Source organism: Atractosteus spatula, chromosome 4 (genome assembly GCF_055471065.1).
Source record: "Atractosteus spatula isolate fAtrSpa1 chromosome 4, fAtrSpa1.hap1, whole genome shotgun sequence".
NCBI classification, from domain to species: domain Eukaryota; kingdom Metazoa; phylum Chordata; class Actinopteri; order Semionotiformes; family Lepisosteidae; genus Atractosteus; species Atractosteus spatula.
Genome location: NC_142709.1, coordinates 63,113,997 through 63,134,631, shown reverse-complemented (window position 1 = coordinate 63,134,631; position 20,635 = coordinate 63,113,997). Strand labels below are relative to the sequence as shown.

General features: G+C 36.9%; 1 protein-coding gene across 2 annotated transcripts in view; it reads left to right on the top strand.

The window, feature by feature from the left end:
- The window catches only part of ephb1 (EPH receptor B1), a 207,052-nt gene that overhangs the window by 70,247 nt on the left and 116,170 nt on the right, over positions 1–20,635 (top strand). For both annotated transcript variants that reach the window (XR_016090951.1, XM_088913568.1), the window contains exon 3: positions 16,214–16,895. Coding sequence is in view for 1 of the 2 variants with exons in the window: in XM_088913568.1 (XP_088769694.1) it covers positions 16,214–16,895 (682 nt within the window). In the remaining variant the exon portion in view is untranslated. The remainder of the gene's footprint in view (positions 1–16,213; positions 16,896–20,635) is intronic.

The following is a 20,635-nucleotide window of genomic DNA, read 5'->3' as shown; positions in this document are numbered from 1 at the left end:
ATTACTGATTGATTCTTTTTCTAGTCCACCACATTCTCAGCACATTTTACATAATAAAAGCTAAGAGGAAGTGATAATACAAGGAAATAAATTAAAAACATCAGTTAGGAACTGTGTTGGGGGGTGGATCTGGGCACAATAGTTTTAATTGCTGGTGTTTCTTAGGAGCTGTGGCAAACCCATCTGTGGCAGGCTGTGCAGACAACTAGCAACATGTCAGTCTGTGTGAGGAGCAGGGAAGCAGCAAGCAAGCGAGCCAGGCTATATGAGAGAGACTTCCGTCTCAATTTTGTGGAATATACTGTATTAGATTTGCAAAGTTGCCCTCAGTCCCGAAAGCTCAAAGACAGGCAAAATCTTATATTTAGTTCTAAAGAAATCGCCATTCAATTGCAGACAGAACTTATCTTGAAGATCCAGCAGTTACACTGACCTTGGTATTTCAGTCCCAAACAGCTAATCTGCTGTAGGCAATGGTATGTATAGGAGACAGTCAGAAAAAAAGGGGAGTTTAGTCCTTTCATATTTACTTGTCAGAAAACAGCATTTTCCAGATAAGAAAGAGTTTAGAAAGCTGTTACCATTCACAACACTCACAGCTGTGACCAGTTAGAATTAGAAATAAAGTGACTGGCAGGTTGAGGTAATTTAAAAAAGGAAGGTGTTAGAAGGGTGATAGCACACAACATCCTCAGCTGCAGTAGAAACATTCTGGATTTCTGGTTTAATCATATTTATTTTTTAAATAATAAATATGATTAAATTTCATTTTTAAAAAATACAAAAACTAGTTTGGATTTTGGACAGTCTTCTAAATTCCCGAACTATCCTTTATAAGGAATGCATGCTTTTGACGCATGCAGATAAAGATTTTTCCTGTTAGTGGGGCACATTAGTATTTTATATATTATCAAAGTTTATTCTTGAAAAGATGCTTTTTTGATTGGCACTTGGGTTACCTTTAATAACTTGATAAATGTCTTTATCTATTTTCTCTAAAATGTTAACATTTTTCTATCACAACAATGTCTATCACACCTTACAGGCTTCTGAATGCTTTTTTTTGGAGGAAAATGTGCTGTTTTTAAATTATGCCATTAATAGGTATTCAAGACTTTTGCACACACAGAGTTCATTGTAAGTCTCATGCATAGAAAATAAATACATTCTGGTTTTAATTAATTTCTAAAGGTTTAAATTTTCCATTTATTTTTTTATGGACTTGCAAACACAGGCCAGAACATCTATGTTATCAGTGCAGGTGTTGGTTTTCTGATTTTATAGTGGGCTTTTAGAATATTCCTCTCCTATTTGATTTGAATGCTTTCTAAACCTAGGGTGTTTTTTTGGAGTGCCATTTTTCTGCTGATGTGAACACCAACTAATTTAAAATATTGAATCTCACTGAAAAAGAGAAATGTAATTGTCTAATGAGGTGCCTTAATGAGGTGATTTAGTGCTTATGCAGCAGTCAACCACTCCAGTGTATCCGTCTTGAATGAGCATGATTTCAATGATCAATTAATCAAAATGATGCAGAAAACATTTAATCAATATAGAAATTCTGTATACTTCATTCTTCTGAAAGCGTAAAAAGAGTAAATGTTAAATATTAAATCAATAAAAAATGAGACAAGCCCTGAAGATGGTATTCCTCGGTTTCAAGGACAAAATAGAACATAAATAGGTTTCCTGTGATGCTTTGATGCTCACTTTATACTGTATATCCTTTATACTGCAATTTTCATCTTCTAATCAAAACTAATGTGTACAATTACAAAAGCATATACATTCAAGGTGTTGAAAGGCCTGAAAAAAAATGTGAGAACTCCGAAAATGCATAGGCACATGCACTAGACAGGCACACACCAGGCCAGTTGCTGCTTACAGTTGAATTAAAGATGTGCTTTCAGACAGCCGGCTGCCCTCTGACCTATTCTATCCAGCAGGGCGAGCAGGCGTGAGAGGTAATTGTGGAGACAGTACCCTATGGAGAGCAAGAGGCTTAGAAGGTGAAAAAAGAAGGAGATGGGGGGGGGGGGGTAGTGATGAGAGAGAGGTTCCAGGCGAAAGAGATTGCATGAAAGAAAGTGTCGCCCGGCGTGCAGAAGTGAGTTTGAAAGACTCTTGGGCAAAGGTAATCTCCTCTCATCTGATTAACTGGTGGTGGAGAAAGCGGGCGGGAGGGGGCCATTGCCCTTTTCTCCCTCCTGTGAGGCCAACAGACTGGCTGCCAGCTCCACACCATGCACAGGAGGCTCTCCTCTCATCCGCGTGCGTGTAAACACCTGGGGAAGCAAAGGGCCTCCTTCTCCAGAACACCTGGAGAAACGGGATGGATGGTTGATTGCTTTGCGGGCAGAAGGCATCTATAATTCAAAGGTATTAACTATGTATGTCCCCTTCACAATCTCTGATGCATTGGACTAGGAGGACATACGTCAGAGAGAGATACAGATGCTGGAATACATTTTAAAGAGAATGTTATACTTCATTAGGCAATAAAGCAAATCTTATGGACAAAGGACACCATTCTGCAATGTGACAATGTGTGCCCACACACAGCAAGAGCCATAGTGAAGTACAGAAGAGTTTGGCTTTGAGCCGTTACCCCGCCCACCTTACAATTTGCCTTTCACCCCTTTCAGCCATTGGACTGTCATCGTTTTGTTCTCATGACAGAGAAAGGTCCTTGCACTAGAAGCTTGTGTCACTGTGGGAAAGCCACTTAGTGGCTTAAGATGTATTAGTATGTTTACATCCTCTTGCACAAATATTAAATGGTTGCCCTGGCAGTCACTGATTTACACGTTGGCTGTCTGGAGTTATTTTCTCTGGACACTGACAACATCTTTCAATGCTGGGAGATGAATTGCAGCAGGAGAGTCAGTCACATTAGAAGGAGACAGTGCCTGTTATTAGTCTCGATCCATGACTGAAGAAAAGGTGTTGCACCTGGAATGTAAGGATCTTGTCTTTGCAGTATTTTTCACCCTCATTGTGCTCCTGTAACCTTAGTTATTGTTATTACATTTATACAACCATGGAGATGGGGAAAGATCTAGATGTAATAAGTGTATTAATGGGGGAGGGGTGTGAAAAGAAATAGAGGGGCTAGGTTTGCTTGTTTCTTTGTCTTCTGAATGAAACTGCAGAAATGTAAAACAAAGAATTAGATTCATCATTAATATAATAATGCCATCTGCCATCACGGGAATATCATTATTTTGGCAATATGTATTTTAAAATTATTTTCCTATCTTCCTTTTTAAAGCAGAAAATCTGTTTTATTGCAGTATTGAAATTTCCTCTTGCTACAGAGGTGGGCACAAGCGAAGCCCCAACTGTCTTTCCAGCCTGTGAATTAATTAGTACAGGACAAGCAACAAGAGGCTGGAATTTTCCCTTCTGGACAGGGAATTGCGGCTCTGTTCCACTTCTGAGCTCTCCATTGGGAAACGTGGTGCGGGGTTAACTGGGGGAAAAAATCTTTATATTTAATTCTGTGAGATCCCTGGGGTTTTCACGGATGGGCACACAGCTGAGAAAAATACCTGCCAAAAATGCAAGATCCCTAGTGACCAGTGTGATTGCACGTACCCACAATGTAGGAAGCAGCATACTGAGTGCACAGTTCAGTGCGTATATGTGTGTTTCTTGGTGCCGTGCATCAGGTGTGGTTGCAGTAAATTGACTTGGTTGAAAATATAACCTAGATGCATGTCCCACAACACCCTTTATCAAAAAAAAACATGGTTTATTATTAGCTCATTAATAGTTCAAGTAACTGAAAACATTAGAAAACCGGATTTACCCACCAGTCACTAAAGTTGTCATATTGCAGTGTAACTTAGGAAAAAAAATCTTTCCCAACAAATTACTTTTGCTGTCCTGATAATAGAGGGTATATTGTGTTGCAGACCAGGGGTTGTTGAACAGTGTGCATTGTGTATACACTTCATTGAAGAAGCACAATAAAACAATTTCCTTTTTGTTCGCTGACCCCAAATCCTATCTGATCACTTGTTCAACCTATCTGTTGGCAGTTTACAAGCAACTTTTAAAGAAATGAACCATATTCATAAAACATGTAGATGTATGTTGTGTAAATGTTGCACTAATTATACCATCTGCTTTTTTAAATAATTAATTAAGGATTCTGAATGTAAGATATTCATTATGTGTTAACAAAAAATCATATAAAAAGGTTGGTTAGCTTTCAGAAAGCCCAAATATACTATAGAGGCCTATACATAGGCTTTAAAATGTAATGTGAATGTGCTCAGACCATCCCCATCCATTTATACAGTACAGTGGGAAAAACAAATAGCAAAATATATTATGCTATTTAATATTATGGATTGAATAATGTGTTTCAGTTAAATTTGAATTGTTTTACATTGTAATAATAGCATGACCAAGAGCAACGTCATATTTGTTCAAAATAATTAATTGAGTTCCAGAAAAAAGAGGAACACATTTATTCACACCTCTACTCCTTTAAGTAAAGTTCAATAAAAACAAATCTACAATAGCATTTTGCTTTTTGGAAGAGCAATTGAAGGCTCTGGACCTACTTTACAGTGTATAGACTTTAGAGGCTTCCAAAGGTTTCCTGTTTCCCTTGGGTATAAAAGAGGAGGTGATACACTGGAAACATTCAGTGGTAGCAAGCATCATCATGGTAAAGGTCAGAAAGCTGTTTGAAGGCTACAGGCGATTGGGCATAAACCACAAATTGGTGAACGGCTATAAAACAATCCATGAAATGCTGAATTTGCTACCCTGCTAAGCACCACAGGCTGTGAATCCATAAATCCAAAGGCATCAGTTGGAGATCTCCAATCTATATTGTCATCTTCAGGATATAAGTACCAAAAACTACCATTCTACTTCCAGTCAGACATTACCTGTTGCCTGCATAACGGTTGTCTTCAAAGCTGGGTTGCAAGGAAGAAGTTTCTCACAAGGGCAAACCACAAAAGAGGCGACATGTTTTATGGTCAGACGAAAAGATTCGTTTTTTGGACATGCTCATCAGCATTGTATTTGTTTATTTATAATTTATGTATTGTGTGTGTGTGGGGAGGGGGCTCAATTATTTTTCAGCTTTGTTTTGCATCTATCCGTCCTGGAGCCCCTGTCAAGATAAGGCTGGCCATGAACTCCAAGATGTACCAGGATGTTTTTTGCCAGACACCTGGTTCTTTCTGACTAGAATCTGAATCTTGGCTGAAAATGGACATTCCAGCATGACAACAATTACATCATAATTGACAAAATTAACAGTAAACTGCAAAAATAAATGCTCTCTCTTGACTGGTCATCATTCTTCAGACTTTTGTCCAATGGAACATTTGTGATTCTAACTCAAGATGGCAGATAACTAACAGAAAAGAAAGGGACAGAAAGACTTAGAGCAATACTACATAGAATAATGTTAGTAAATTTCCCCTCTGAAATGCCAAAACCTCTTAGCTTACTACAGAAGGCATGTATTTAGTGTATTCTCTGCCAGGGGAGGATTTACAAACTACTAATCACAGGGGTCTGAATAAATGCGACCTTCATATTTTCTGGATTTAGAATAATTATACATGGCAAATGCAATGCAATGCTAATAACATTTTTATAATTTTTTAGCCCAAAACATTATTCATTCTGAAAATCTGTCATTACATGTTTATTGCTCCTATTTAATCAGGGGGTATGAATACATTTGGAGGGCACTAGACATGTGGAAATCTACCAGACTAAACTAGTTAAGTATCCCGTAGAGCCGGATTGGGTGAGAAGAATCAGCATTGGTGGATGTGCTTTTGATTATGGCAAGGACATGGTACTTTGTGACTTCTTTCCAGGGCAGTGGCTCTGTACAGTTGACTGGCTAGGCAGACGCTGTCTTTCACAGCTTTTGGCATTTTCTCTTAGCTGTGGAAGGGGGGCCAAGGGAGAGAGTGACAGATTGGCTCCCTGTGGTTTTTCCTTTTCGAATTTCCTTCTATTCTGGCATCTTGTCAAGTATTCTGCCTAGAAAGACTTTATCTTTCAAAGAAGCTTATCTTCCTCCTTTTTTCTTCTTCTACCTTTCCCCCTCTATCTCAACTGTTCAAACTGAGAAAGAAATTACAGAATTATCACAGCAAATATCTCCTGTTGGAAAGAACTATTTTGATATCCTCCTAAGTCTTTTTATGAACACGTTTAAGAATTTTTAAATGTAAAAGTATGTTACTGTTTATTCCATCTATATTTTAGAAAAACAAGAGCAATGACAATCCAATAACAGTTGTGGATCCAGTGTAGCTAGAGAGGAAGAAAATGCAATGCCAACCGCATTGTCAAGGTAATGTACAGTAGATGTCTACAAGACATCCTTATCATGCCACTTGGGTGTGATGTCACAGAATTCAGGAGAGATTACAAATTGTATGGCTTTTTTATTTTTGAGCCACCAGCTGCTCTAAGTGGAAGCTGAGTTTCAGCCAAGAGCCCAGGGCATTGTTTGCCTGCGTTTCATAAAGAAATGACACTAATAGCTGCAACCTTGCACAGCCAGAGCACAAATTACCACTAATATTACAGGTACTGTAGGGAAGTGGGGGTCCACTAATGTGCCTTAATTACAGCCATTCCTAGTGGGGGTTATCTATTATCTCCCTGGTGGATCCTGTGACTGTAGTCTGTCTCTCTTTTAATATTGTCCAATCTCTTCCTCTTTGTCCTTTTTTTACTTGATAAAGCAGCTGTGGAGAAATAGAGAAAATTTGAGAAATTACACTTTAGCTTTAATTTACTACGTTATCCCCAAATCTTTTCTTTTCGTCTCATTTCATTTTCATTTTGAGTGCTTTCTTAGTGTATTTCCAAAATGGGACAGCCATCAAAATTAACTGTTAGCTTTTACTTTGGGTAATCAGGAAAATTCGTATTAAGATGAATCATATTATTTTCCCTTTGGGTGGGGTGGGCAATCTAGCATTTGTCGTCAAAAACAACTATTCACGTATTTGAACAGCTGCACTTTTTCTAGAGACTTTGTCTAATTAAGCTTTACCAGTTTGAGAGTTACAACAAAGAGCCCATTTACCCATCTATCAACATATCCTGACTGGCCATCATATAAGTTCTTTCTAGCAACATGATTTACCATCATAGATCGCCTATAGATTACAGGTTTGCAGTAGTGTTATATGTAATAAAATACAGGAGTGTGAAGTAATGCCTTTTTTTCTGGTCATTAGTCTTTCTTGTGGATGCATTAATGACAGTGTGAAGAAGATCAACTAAAGTGAGAAAGTGAGACAGAATGAAGAAATTTGAGTTTCTGTTACAAACTGCATGTAAACAATTTCTTCCATGCTAAAATAACATGGTCGTAAAAACTTGCTCTGCATTTTTTTTTTTTGTTTAACTGAAGAAGGAGGAGGCCACATACAGTAGTTAATATTGCCCTTTGCATATAATCTGGATAAGAAATGCATTAATTAAATAAAGCAATCACCAGCAAAAAGAAATGTTTAATTTACAAGTCAAAAAAGAGAAAAATAATTTAATACCTGTTTTATTCTAATTCTAGATAGAAACAGAGTGAGTGTTTTGTGGTCTCCTAATGCAAGGGTTATTTGTTTTCTTGCAGTCATTTGGTTCTGTCTTTTGGAGCTCAAAAATGGAATGCCATAAATTGAAAGAAATGGTTTTGAAGGGTGAGTGAGAGTGCTGTAAAAAGGAGAATATGACTCCTTTCAGTTGCATTTAGCATACAAAATAAGTTTGAAATGGCTATTAAGGGCTGAACGGCACCCTACTCAATTAAGGTAAGCTGAAGGAAAAATAAAATTCTCGTACTCACAGAAAAAAACAACTTTTCAGAAGCTACATTCAATGTATTGCTTTAGGAGCACAGAAAAAAAATATTTCTCCTCCTGTTGCTGTGAACCCTGTATAATATTCTGTATTATCTTAATCCCAGTCATAAACCAGCACTTATGTATTCATCATGTTGAAAGTAACTGCAAGAAGCTGTAATTTAAAAATTAATTCCATGCCTAATTGAACTTAGTCACTACAAACTACTCGTGAAAAACTAATGATTTCTCCTTACACTGCTTATGTAAATATCTGCTTATAAACACTGATTCAGATGCACACATTATTTGTATATAACATTTGTAATAGAACACTAGGAAATCAAACGATATTTGCTGAGTGCATTCCATTTCATTCAAGAGCACCTTTCTGAATGCAAATGGAAGTCCACATTTGCCAAGTTAAGATACACACATACCAAGGCAGTAAGGGTGATCATTGATGATTTGAGTGCTCCTCTACAATATTGCCAAACAATACTCTGATGCCATTTAAGGACTATTTTGTTTTTTTAAAAACGTTAAATTTTTTCACTTGTTTTTATAGCATTAATGAGAACCTTGGGAGCTGAAACCACTTTTCTTTGAATTGAAACAGTAAATCTTAGCTGATGCACCTGATTAATCCTTTGCAAAACTGTAACACGAACAGCTGTTTACCAAAGGACAGGACTGTACTGTACATTACCAAAATATTTTGTTCCCTGTTTACCAGGGAAAATAAAATGCAGAGAAATGTTTTTACAGAAACGTCATATTTATTGTAACTTAAAGCATGGAATTGATTTGCTGAGCTTGGCACAATCTAAATCACTCTTTGCAAAGCTGTATAAGGCCTCCAAGACCTGTAATGTGGATAATATCTAAAGCCTTATAATAAAGCTTTATTCTCAAGGCTGTAGAGTATGCTTGAACAACACTTTCAATTAACGACAGCCTTGCCTTTCCCAGTAAACCAAATAATTAATAAGTAATGGATAAAGCAGCCACATCACACTTGATGGCAAAAAAAAACCCAATCCACTGTCCTTCATTTGGATGGATTTTACTTTTAATTCTGAAATGTGCTGTCAGTAGAAAGCAGGTCAACTCAATCAGTGAACCTCAGAAAATGGAAAAATACTTAGCTTACCTCTTAGCTGCACCTAGGACTTTGTTAAGAAAACATTGCTAAATTGTTTTGTTGGTAACAAAGTGTTGTGGTTGATAGATCAGTTCTTTTTTCAATCAATCAGTTTATTTGAAGCTGTATTTTTCTTGATACATAATTTACCTTTAGTATATGGACAAGGACAGGGAAAAAAATGCTACAGTATGTTGAGATCGTAATTGCAGTATAATAAAGAAGCTCCACATCTGACATTCTGAAGTATTTTAAAAATATTTTTCTATGATGATTTCAATTATTATAATGTGTTAAAAGACTTCTCAAAGAAATATATGGTACCTCATTTCTGTTGCACAAGTTGCATTTCACATTCAGCATCAGGCCTCAGATCACTATGAGCCACTAATTTGTTTCCCCACCTCACATTACTCACAATCAAACAAGGTCAAGAACAATCACAACAGAAAGAGAGCTCACACAGAGCATGCAGAATAAGATATGCAAAAAAATGGAATGATAGAAATGATTAAAGAAATTCCTTTAAGTCTCATTCCTCGCTTGCAAACAAAGCAGCTAAAAATTGGCCTCTGTCCTAGTTGGGCATTAGCCTAAACACAACAAGTGTGTGACAGTGTTGTCTTTGTGCAGCTGCTGCTAAACCATATTTACATCAGCAAAAAGTAAACACTACTGATGCATTATTTACACTGGGGAAAAAGGGAGTCTGCGGATGTTTAATGAGAGTTGTGGTCTTATAAAAATCAATTTTCATAATAGTATGTTTCACTGAAATAGTATAAGCCATTCTTGGGGTGAATGAGAGTGAGCTTTACATAGTAAGGTGTCATGAGTGGATACACAATTGACATAAGCGTTACAGAACTCCTTTATCTCAGAGCGAACACTGGATGATCGGGGGCAGTTATTTTTATTGATGTCTTGAATGGCTGTGCATTACAAAACTGATTTATTTTTTAGTAGATTGTATTGAATACCCTTGAGATCACTGTTTCCTGCCTTAGCAATTGTTGGTTGGAAAAAAATGCCTTTAAGCAACTGATCTGGGGAAGCACAAAACATGTGTATATTAAAATGAGTGATTATAGAGTGAGCTCTCTATGTTCTTGATCAAATCAGTATTATTGTACCTTTGTACCAGTGATATTCACAGATATCCTGATACCCCTTTCCCCATCTAAAATTCCCTCTTCTTATTCAAAGTTTCTATGTGTATGTTTAATTTAAACAAAATGGTTAGTTTTAAAAAAGCCATGCCTTTGGGCTGAATGGAAAAGGTAAGCAATGGAAACAAACTGAGTATAAATTGCACACACATGCTGTTTATTTGGCATATTGCATAATGCTTACAATAGAAGCACGACGTGTCTGTCTGAGAAGAAGGCTGTTCAACAAATGAAAATAATTAGAGAGTGTATCACTTTCAATTAAGAAGTACACAGAGTAATTATCTTTTTGGTTATTGTTAAATTGCCATTTTCAGTGCAACTGCTGTATAATTAGACTGTGTCAGGGGAGATGCTGTATTCTTTAAAAGCCACATAATGTTAGAGCCTCCAGTGTGTTCTCACAAACTGGCAAGGGTGTAATGTGCTTACAAGAATAGACTATAGAAGACTGTAGCTCAAGGATCTGTCATTAAGTCATTTTAAACATAAACATATTAAATGTTATTACTATGTTATTGGTAATAGTTAAATTTTAAAGCATTATAATAGTTAAATTGAAAGCATTATAACTAATAAATAAAAATGAAACTAATCACTGCTAATAGATCTTTTAAATGCAGGACTCTAAAATAAAACAGAGAACAGGGATAAATAGATGACATCCCTCAGATACAGAAAGTCGCACTCGTTGGCAACATTTACTTGAGAAAGTGTAGACAGCTGAGACTAATTTGCTCAAACAGCAAACTGCATGCTTAGAAAACAGGAAAATGGGCCAGTGGTACTAGTGGTCAGCTCTCACTGTGATCCCCAAATATTGTAGAGCACAGCTGGTCCTTCACCACCGGGGGTGGGAGGAGCATGAATGGGTCAGGGCAGTCTCATCTTGCCACATAGCAGCAATGCCTGAGGCCTAACAGCCATGAATGAGTTTGAACTAACATCAGTAACACAGCAGAAACACATTGCAGAAACTCGTGTGTGCTAAATGTCTTAAAAGTCACTAGACAACTGTCACATTGCAGCTCAAAAATGTTAGGAGTGCATTTATAGTCCTTTTCCCCATGCTTGCACAGGAGATCATGGCAATGATACAGGCGATCTCAAAATAGAGAAAGCACAAAGCACGTAATTTGTCTTTACCTCAGTAAGAAAAATGCAATAACATAAATATACAGTATTTAGAAGTATACTTTTATCCTAGTCAATTCAAGATTCAAGATTAGAACTATTGTTTTGGTTTAATGGCAATTCGAATGCCTTCGAAACACCTTCTTTTGAGGAGTCCCAGCAACTACTGTATGTGTGGTTTCACTGGGATTTTAATGTGAAGGTCTTTTGTATCTTTGTTTATGAATTAGAGGGCCTAATAAGGAGTGTAAGTTGTCAGTCTTATTTTTTAAATTAAATTGAGGTTGCCGTGGACTAACTCTCAAAGCTTTTTTTGTCCCAATGCACTTAGGGCTAATATAATTGTAGTTAAATTACAGACATTAATCCTCTTTGCAATTTACAAAGTGGTTGTGTTTTTTTGACAGACGCAGTACAGAACACTATTATAAGTTCTCATCACTCTCCATTTGACATATCTCTATTATGTCTGTGCTGTGTGGGCGGGACTGTTTTGTTGTATGGTGGTACCTGCTGGACACAGGCATAGCAGAGGCATACTTTTCACATTTTCCTCCATATAACACTGTCTCCCCTTTCATGAATTGAAATATAGCAACCATAATGATAGCAGTGTTTATTATTTAAATGCTGTCGTTGGGTTGTAAAATATTACCACCATCATGGGCGGGACAAATGAACAGTTCTTGGTAGAGAACATTCTGTTACACAGTATATTAATGGCCGGTGTTGAAAGGGACAGATCATTCTAATTCTGATGAATGGTCATTTCGGCAGAAAGGCGAGGAGATAGCAAGAGACACAAAAGAGGCTTCGTTTGTGCCTTGGATTTCTGTAAACTCATTAATCATGTCAGCTCATACAACTTCCTATTCCCTCCCCGCCATTACAGCCAAACAACTGTTAGTGGAGCTTTTTTGTATTTTAAAGTTCTTAATGCCAGCATGTTAAGCTACTGTACGATAACAATAATGAGTACATCAGGCAAAGTAAGGTTTTATTTTCTGTATTCATCAGCATTAAATCTGTGTGTGCTTAAGCCGACATGTTGTCAACATACTGCCCAGTATTTGTGAAGAAAATAGAGCTTTTATATGGCAGAAACTGGAAAAAAATGATTTATACCATTAAATGCTGATGGAAGCAGATATCCAAATGGCAGTTACTCTCTTCTTCTTTCTATTCACTGTCAGGATCTTTTGAGGATGAAATACTCTAATTTCCCTTCTGTTTGCTAGAAAATGTTTAATTCTGGGTTCTATAGCTTGAAATGTATCTGTGTTTGCCAATAGATTTCAATATATCATGCAGAATTTAAAGCATACATTCACAAAATCAAGAACACGTTGCAGCAATTAGTCTTGTTTTAGGAAATACAGATAGGTGTGGAGTCTGTCTAAATATAAACTGTTTTCAGTGTTTGTACATAATATCATGAAAATATGTTTTTGTGTTGCTGGCTGACAAATGTTTTCTGGCTAATGAACAAAAAACAAACATTGTGTTGTAAGAAATTCCCTCACTACTGTAGATATTTCATTTATATTGTATCTTTTTTTCATATGTTTTATATAGATCTGGAGCATGACCTGAATTCTTTTTTCTCACATATTTAATAAAGGGCGGTGAAACCCTTTCTCCACAGCCTTGATATTATTGTTCCCATTACACTTAATTTATATCCTCACCGCACCTGCTGCCGTTGAGGTTCGTATTATTCCATAGTACTGTCTGCTGCCTTTAAATTTGGTTAAGAAAGAAAAATAGGCCACAGATTTTCTTCAATTCATACAGCTTCACCTTTTTAAAAGACACATACAAAAGTCAAGGGCTTATTTTCCCTCAAAACTAAAAACTTTGTAGCATGCTAAGGCTTCTGTATAAATTAATATTCAAAACTATTATTCTGGCTGATTATCTGTCATGAAACAAAAGAAAAAGCCAAGCTGCTTTTGTGGAGTTAAGACTCCTCATAACAAGAAACGCCTGCTATTGTGCCCTGTAGCATATATAAACATACATTAGTAATTCATTCCCTTTGCCTGTCTTTTTGGTGACTCGTGGGATGACGGAATGTGCTCTGCTGGCAGCTTTACATAATCAAAGGTATATATCATCTCCTTAGCGACAGTCCCTGCTCTCATGCACCCATTGATTGCTAGAAAAGCTGTGAAGGGCTATTATCTCTTGGCTTCTTGTCATTCCACCAGTCACTACTGCTGAGGTTCTGAAAAGTAGGCTGATCTAAACTCCAGCTAACTAGGATTCCAGTTTCTTTTCAGAATCCCATTGCCTAAAAAAGGCTCCCATCCTTATGTCCTAAATCCTAGTAATGAGGTCTGCTCTTCGTTTCATTTTTGAGCTCCTGTGCCAAAGCCTTTTTTTCTTTCCAGTTTTAAGCATATAATATGAAGTCCTGTGTTCACGTTAATGAGGCCTCTTGAGTTTTCACTTGTTAAGTGAGACTGTTGCAGTTGGATTTAAGGATTGTGTGTCTGCTAACCCTCAGGATTATGTATGTTTTATGTTGATGGTTGACTTATATATTTTTTGCACTCTGGACAGATTATGACAAGACCTATAGAAACCTTCAACATTAAAACTAAAACTGGACAAAAGAAATGGATGGAAAACAGAAGAACAGTTGACCTGGGTTCATTTCTCTACCTATCCTTGAGTCTGTTAAAACAAGACTTTATTGCTTTTCTGAGTGTATAGATTGATGAGGCATTAAGTTTAAAGTAATCTTAGATTATGAAATAATTATCCATAGTGGAGAAAGCATCTGAAGTGGATTAGGAGTTAATCAGAATGTGGTGTTAAAACAATAGTAGAGAGGAAGGAGGGGGTTTTATAATTTAGCACCTTTCAGGGAACATCTGCTGTTTGAACAGTAATAATAAAGAATTTCCGGATTTATTGTACAATGAAAAAAGTAGAGCATTTTAACCAAGTATAATTTGGAGCTCTTCTGTGCTTCGCCAGGCTGACCTTCAGCAGTAACAGTGTCACTGCTGATTAGGATGGAGATACATTATGGCCAACAGCAGGAAAACAAAAAAAAAATATGCTCAGTTTTGGATTTCCATAAACAAGATTTATTTGCCTGCCACTAGAATGTTTGTTTACCGCAATTGTTTACCAGCTTCATAGGTTGCTGCTGCAAGTGGTGTCAGTGGACCAGTAGATGGAGCTCTTTCCTCTGGACCAGAATTTCCAAATTTATGTCCCAGCATTTTGAATGGAACTAAACTCTAGATGTTATCCATTGAATGAGACATTAAAATGGGGTCCTGACTATTCATTAAAAGGTCCCATAGCTCTTTTTGAAAGAAGGGGGGTGTTAACCCTGCTGTCCTGGCTGAATTCCAATCTTGGCTTGTACAACCTGGCTTTCCTAAAGTTCCCCTCTCGATTCAGTCAGTGAAGCAATTTCTCACTTCTCCACATGATCAGCTGTAAAGTGGGGCTGCTAGTGTAAAATGGCTGCAGTGCATCACCCCACCCAGTTGTGTACTGCAGTTTTCTCCTATTTCTAAGCAGAGAAATATTGTATATCCATTCACAGGCCTTGCAACTGTTAATGTTCCTTTTTATGCTCTAGTAGTATTTCTGAGGAGCTATTTTTAACATATTGCACACAGTGCATAATTCCAGTGATTGCTTTAGCAGTGTAAAAGTGGTCTGTTAACAGTGGCTAGCCTGATACCAAAGTGAGCAGCTCGATTTAATGGTCTGGCAGGAATAGTATTGCTGTACTTATAACTCATACAAATCCTAATATGCCGGTTAAAGTACTGTGAATGTAACTACAGTATCTTAAAAAGACTCCATTAGTCTCCAATGCTATTTGTACTTTGCAGTCAATTTTGTCTAAGTGCAGTTCAATACTACATACAGTATTCTTGAATTTGGAATGCAAAACCTTCAGAATACATAAAGTCAATCATCTAATCACAGAGTCAATGCAAAATCATGTCTAGCCAAGAAAATTTTCAGCTGTACAACATCTAAGATAATTGCAGGATTGTATTCCAATAAACTGCAGCTAGGAACAGTTACATTTTAGAAAGTAGAACTTCTAAAGTTCTTGTCTTTTTTTCCTCCAGATTATGGTGCTTCCTAGGTTGAAATCAAGTGTTCTAAAATTAAGTGGGTTTCTAATGGTCACTGGGTCAATGTCTAGACAATATAGTCACTACAGAAGAAAACTATCAAAGAAGTGTATCAATGATAGGACATGTAATCACTTATTGATCAAAGGTAAGTACATTTATCACCTTCACCCTCACCAGGAAAAATTGACTGAAAACGGAATGGTGGATGATTAAGTACACTTTCGGTGTGTACACTTACTGATCCAGAAAGGAAACCAAATGTGGTTCTTGGTGAATTTTAAAATTGGAATCTGGGAGGTAACTTTAATCTTTCCTTTGCAAGTCCTTTGAGGAATCTGCTTCTCGAGTGAAGTAGAAACAGACGGAAAATGGCAGAAATGGAGGCCCCATTTATCAAAATTACGTCTGTGTCTTTAATTGGTGATATGAGCTAACGACTTGTCTTTGTGAACTTTGTCATATGGTTATAGAACCATCAGAAAGTTAAGAAACAAGAATGAAGAAAGAATGAAAAGGGAATTCTAGTATAATGAGAACATGATTTTTCTTAGTAAGAACTACACATCATACATTGACCTTCTGAACTGCAGCAACTGAGCATGTCACTTAATTCACCATTAACTCCACAGATGACACTTGCCTAATTGTTTTTTATGGAGCAGTAGGCACAGTCATTGTCTACATTCCTCCTTACAATAATTCTAACATGTTGTCCAACGGACAAGGACAGAGAGAAGTGGCAGCAGTAAGTGCTTGGGCTGATTCCTTTGTCTCATATCGCTTGTTTTCTCTCCCCCACAGTGGGAAGAAGTGAGCGGGTACGACGAGAACCTGAACACAATCCGCACTTACCAGGTCTGCAATGTATTCGAGTCCAGCCAGAACAACTGGCTGCTGACGACCTTCATCGATCGCAGGAGTGCCCAGCGCATCTACGTGGAGATGCGCTTCACAGTCCGTGACTGCAGCAGCATCCCCAACGTGCCCGGCTCCTGCAAGGAGACCTTCAACCTCTACTATTATGAGACAGATTCAGTCATTGCCACTAAAGGCACAGCTTTCTGGACGGAGGCTCCCTATCTCAAAGTGGACACCATTGCGGCCGACGAGAGCTTCTCGCAGGTAGATTTTGGAGGGCGGCTGATGAAGGTCAACACCGAGGTGCGCAGTTTTGGCCCCCTCACCAAGAATGGCTTCTACTTGGCCTTCCAGGATTACGGTGCCTGCATGTCCCTGCTGTCTGTCCGTGTCTTTTACAAGAAGTGCCCCAGTATTGTGCAGAACTTCGCTATCTTCCCTGAGACCATGACAGGCGCTGAGAGCACCTCACTGGTTATTGCACGAGGTACCTGCATCACCAACTCGGAGGAGGTGGACGTGCCCATTAAACTGTACTGCAATGGAGATGGCGAATGGATGGTGCCCATCGGGAGCTGCACCTGCAAAGCTGGCTACGAACCAGATAATGGGAATGAGTGCAGAGGTAAGACTCTTTTCATTACTGACACTCAAAGTAAAATAAAGTAAAATAAAAATAAAACAGTAACCTTTTAAGAACCCCTTGTCTCCTGTCTTCCTGTCTTCTGCTGAAGCTCTGAAATGTTGCTGAATCAGTGATATTGTAAGAATAACTGTAAATTAAGCAGAAGTTTCCTACTGCTGTATTTTCTACTTCAAATCAAAATGTGTGCTCCAACAGGTAAAGTGTGTTATTCTGTCATTTTATGTGTAAAATTCATTATAAATGCATATGCATTGACAGCCAAGGTCCATCTTTTCCCATTACATTCTAAAAATGATTCTTAGTTACACAGAGTTTATGTAAATTATTATTTTGTTTTGTATACAACAACTCATTGCCTTATGAAAAATGTGCAATTCAATACTACATACAGTATTCTTGAATTTGGAATGCAAAACCTTCAGAATACATAAAAGTCAATCATCTAATCACAGAGTCAATGCAAAATCATGTCTAGCCAAGAAAATGTTCAACTGTACAACATCTAAGATAATTGCAGGATTGTATTCCAATAAACTGCAGCTAGGAACAGTTACATTTTAGAAAGTAGAACTTCTAAAGTTCTTGTCTTTTTTTCCTCCAGATTATGGTACTTTCTAGGTTGAAATCAAATGTTCTAAAATGAAGTGGGTTTCTATTGGTCACTGGGTCAATGTCTAGACAATATAGTCACTACAGAAGAAAACTATCAAAGAAGAAGAATCTTTGATTCTGTCATTTTATGTGTAAAATTCATTATAAATGCATATGCATTGACAGCCAAGGTCCATCTTTTCCCATTAAATTCTAAAAATGATTCTTAGTTACACAGAGTTTATGTAAATTATTATTTTGTTTTGTATACAACAACTCATTGCCTTATGAAAAAGGATCTCTGGGGAAACTATTGATTTGTAATTCTTTGCTCCATCTGGAATGTGTTTGATTGCAAAATAGAATTTTGTCCTTTGTTACTCTGAACCTATATTGAGATAAATCTATGTTTTGTAATTTCAGTTTTTTTTTCAAGTTAGAAGATTGCTTCTCCACGATGAGAACGAGACCAGAATTTATAACACAACTTTGTCTTCAGAGGTTATTCCTGTTCTTGTTATAAACTGTCCGTACCACTGAATTAAAATATTTGCTGGTACCATTTCTTTGTTCTGGGCGTAAGCTGCCACACCATCTCAGATCATGCCTACCTGTCAAATCTCAGTATGAAGCAAATGTCCAGCAAATAAGAAATGTATTGTAATATTGTAAAAGAGAAAGGACTTAGCATCGCTGGAAGCAATGTTAAAGAAAACAAAGTCTTAAACGTAAGGGCAGTAAGTAAGTCACACATTATTTTAACTGTGTAGTCATTATTATTCTAATGGAGCTTGTCATTTAATGCAGCTCTACACAGTATGTAATGCACTAAAATAAACAGGCTGTGTAGAGTAAGCCAGCGAGATGTATTAGGGCTCAGAAAACAATCAATCTAAATGGCCATATGTTATCAGGCTCACCTAGGCACTGTTGTTTAGTAAACAAGCTGTTTTGGCTCTGGTACAGTAGTGTTGTGCTTGGACATCAGTTTAGAAAAACCTGTGGTATCCATTGGTTTTTGCTTGATAGATGCTATTACTCGTGATGTTGTTGACTACAGATTTAATCAGCTATTCCAGTAACCCCAGCTAAGAGAATTTATTTGAGACTCACCTTACTGCTGACAATAAATTGCAGCATATCTCTGTCAACTCCTTCACAAATTGTAGCAGGAATAAAAACACCTCACAGTTCTTTTGGCACTTTAACAAGATATGTGAGCGGTTGAAGTTGAAGCACTACCTAAATGCTTTTTTCTTGTTATTACTGAGAACAATTCTTATTAAAATGAACAATGAGGCATTTGATTTGTGGAAAAGTGATTAATTTTTTTTTCACTAAAGGAGAATGGCAGGGCTCTTCATCAGTACTTCCCTTCATCTTAGACAAGTATGCTGTATATACATTAAACCCATAAAAGTATCCATGTTTAAGGTCACAAATGACATTTCCTACTCCTTCAAGACCTTCATCACGTATGCTCCCTTCAGCACTAGCCAAGCCTCTGTTGAAAGCAGATAAGATAGATCGATGGCCATCTGATCAATATTAAAAAGCAACCCTTTGCAATGTGGAAAAAAATCCAGATATCCTGAGGAAATCTTTCTTTGACCTTAGAGAGAACTAGCTGTAGGTGACTTCTACTATTATTGACATACTGATTACAGTAATCTGTTGGCAGGTGGACAAAAATCTTGTTCTTGAACGAATCGATAATGGTCATAACGTACAGCAGGAAATCTCTGACTTTTTGCAGTTGGGAGATCTCTTTTCAGTATATTGTTTTCCTTAGGGACCCCAATCAAACAGAAATAAAAGTTAACTTGGAGTGGATTGATTGTAATTGTGATGTCAATGATAAAATATTAAAAGCAATACATTGGTTAAACATTTCAGATGATGAGAGCAAAGATTTTCCAGACACTTCTGGGATTTCAACTCCACTTGGATAAATATGATATTTAATGAATATGATACAATTTAAAATAAACTTTAGTTTTTCAACTGTACTGTGTTTTTACTATTTTCTGCTTTCATAATTAAGTCTGAATTTAGAACTGCAAAACACAGGTTTGAGCATGTAGCTCTTCAGTTTTATGCAACTCTTACTGTAAGTGTTCATCCATGCAAATGGGTTACATTATTTGTAGAGAATATCAGGATTAATCTTTTGACAGTTTCCACTTTTTGACACTTAATGTTTTTTCCCATACATTGTGCCTGTATTTTTATTTTATTAAGGACCATCCTTTACTAAAAAAATAGTACTAAATTAAAAACAATAAACAACAAATAAAAAGTAGACTTTGACTCTGATCCAGTGGTAAACAAATAATGAATACATATTGTATGTCTCTAGCAGGCAGAGGAATACAATATAGTTTAAACTTACATTTATATATATAATCAATACGTGTTTATTTATGTTTATATTGTATGTGCACAAATCATTGAAGTGAGTTTCTCTGCCAGCAACCTGGACAGACTTTTCTGTGAGACACCAATCTTTTTTATGTCCTCTTGCTTTCTTTTTGTTGTCACCAAGCTATATTTCTTCCACAGAAGAAATGGCTCCTCACATAGTCTAACAAACAAACAGTGCCAGTTTTCCCTTCTACCCTTTCCAAGTGGCTATCTAAGCTTTAGGTTTGATCTGATATAAAATCTAAGTGTCTCAAAAGCAACTGTAGGTTCCGTTTTTTTATTTCCTAATTTCACCTGATTGTATTGTATTTTTGTACTACTTGCAGAATTCTCCCATAGATTGCTAAGGTATCCCTTAAAACTCAGGTACAACCAATGAGGATGCAGATAAAATCACTTAGCTTGAGTTTAGGTATAAGCAATGCCAAAGGTTAGAAAAGATTACAGCATATCAAAATTGTAAATGGAGATCATTGTATTGTGCTTTAGTGAGTTTTGCAATACTGTACATTTGATTTTACTGTTTAATATAAATGATTAATACCTATTGTTCCATTGTTTCACAGACCTTTTCACATATTACTGTCTGAGATAGCCCACACCTGAAAAAAGAAAAGAAGCCATGATGTTTTAATACTTAATGACCATTCTGCCCTTAGTGTAGGAAACATATTCATTCTGAAATGTTTAATGTATTATTCAGA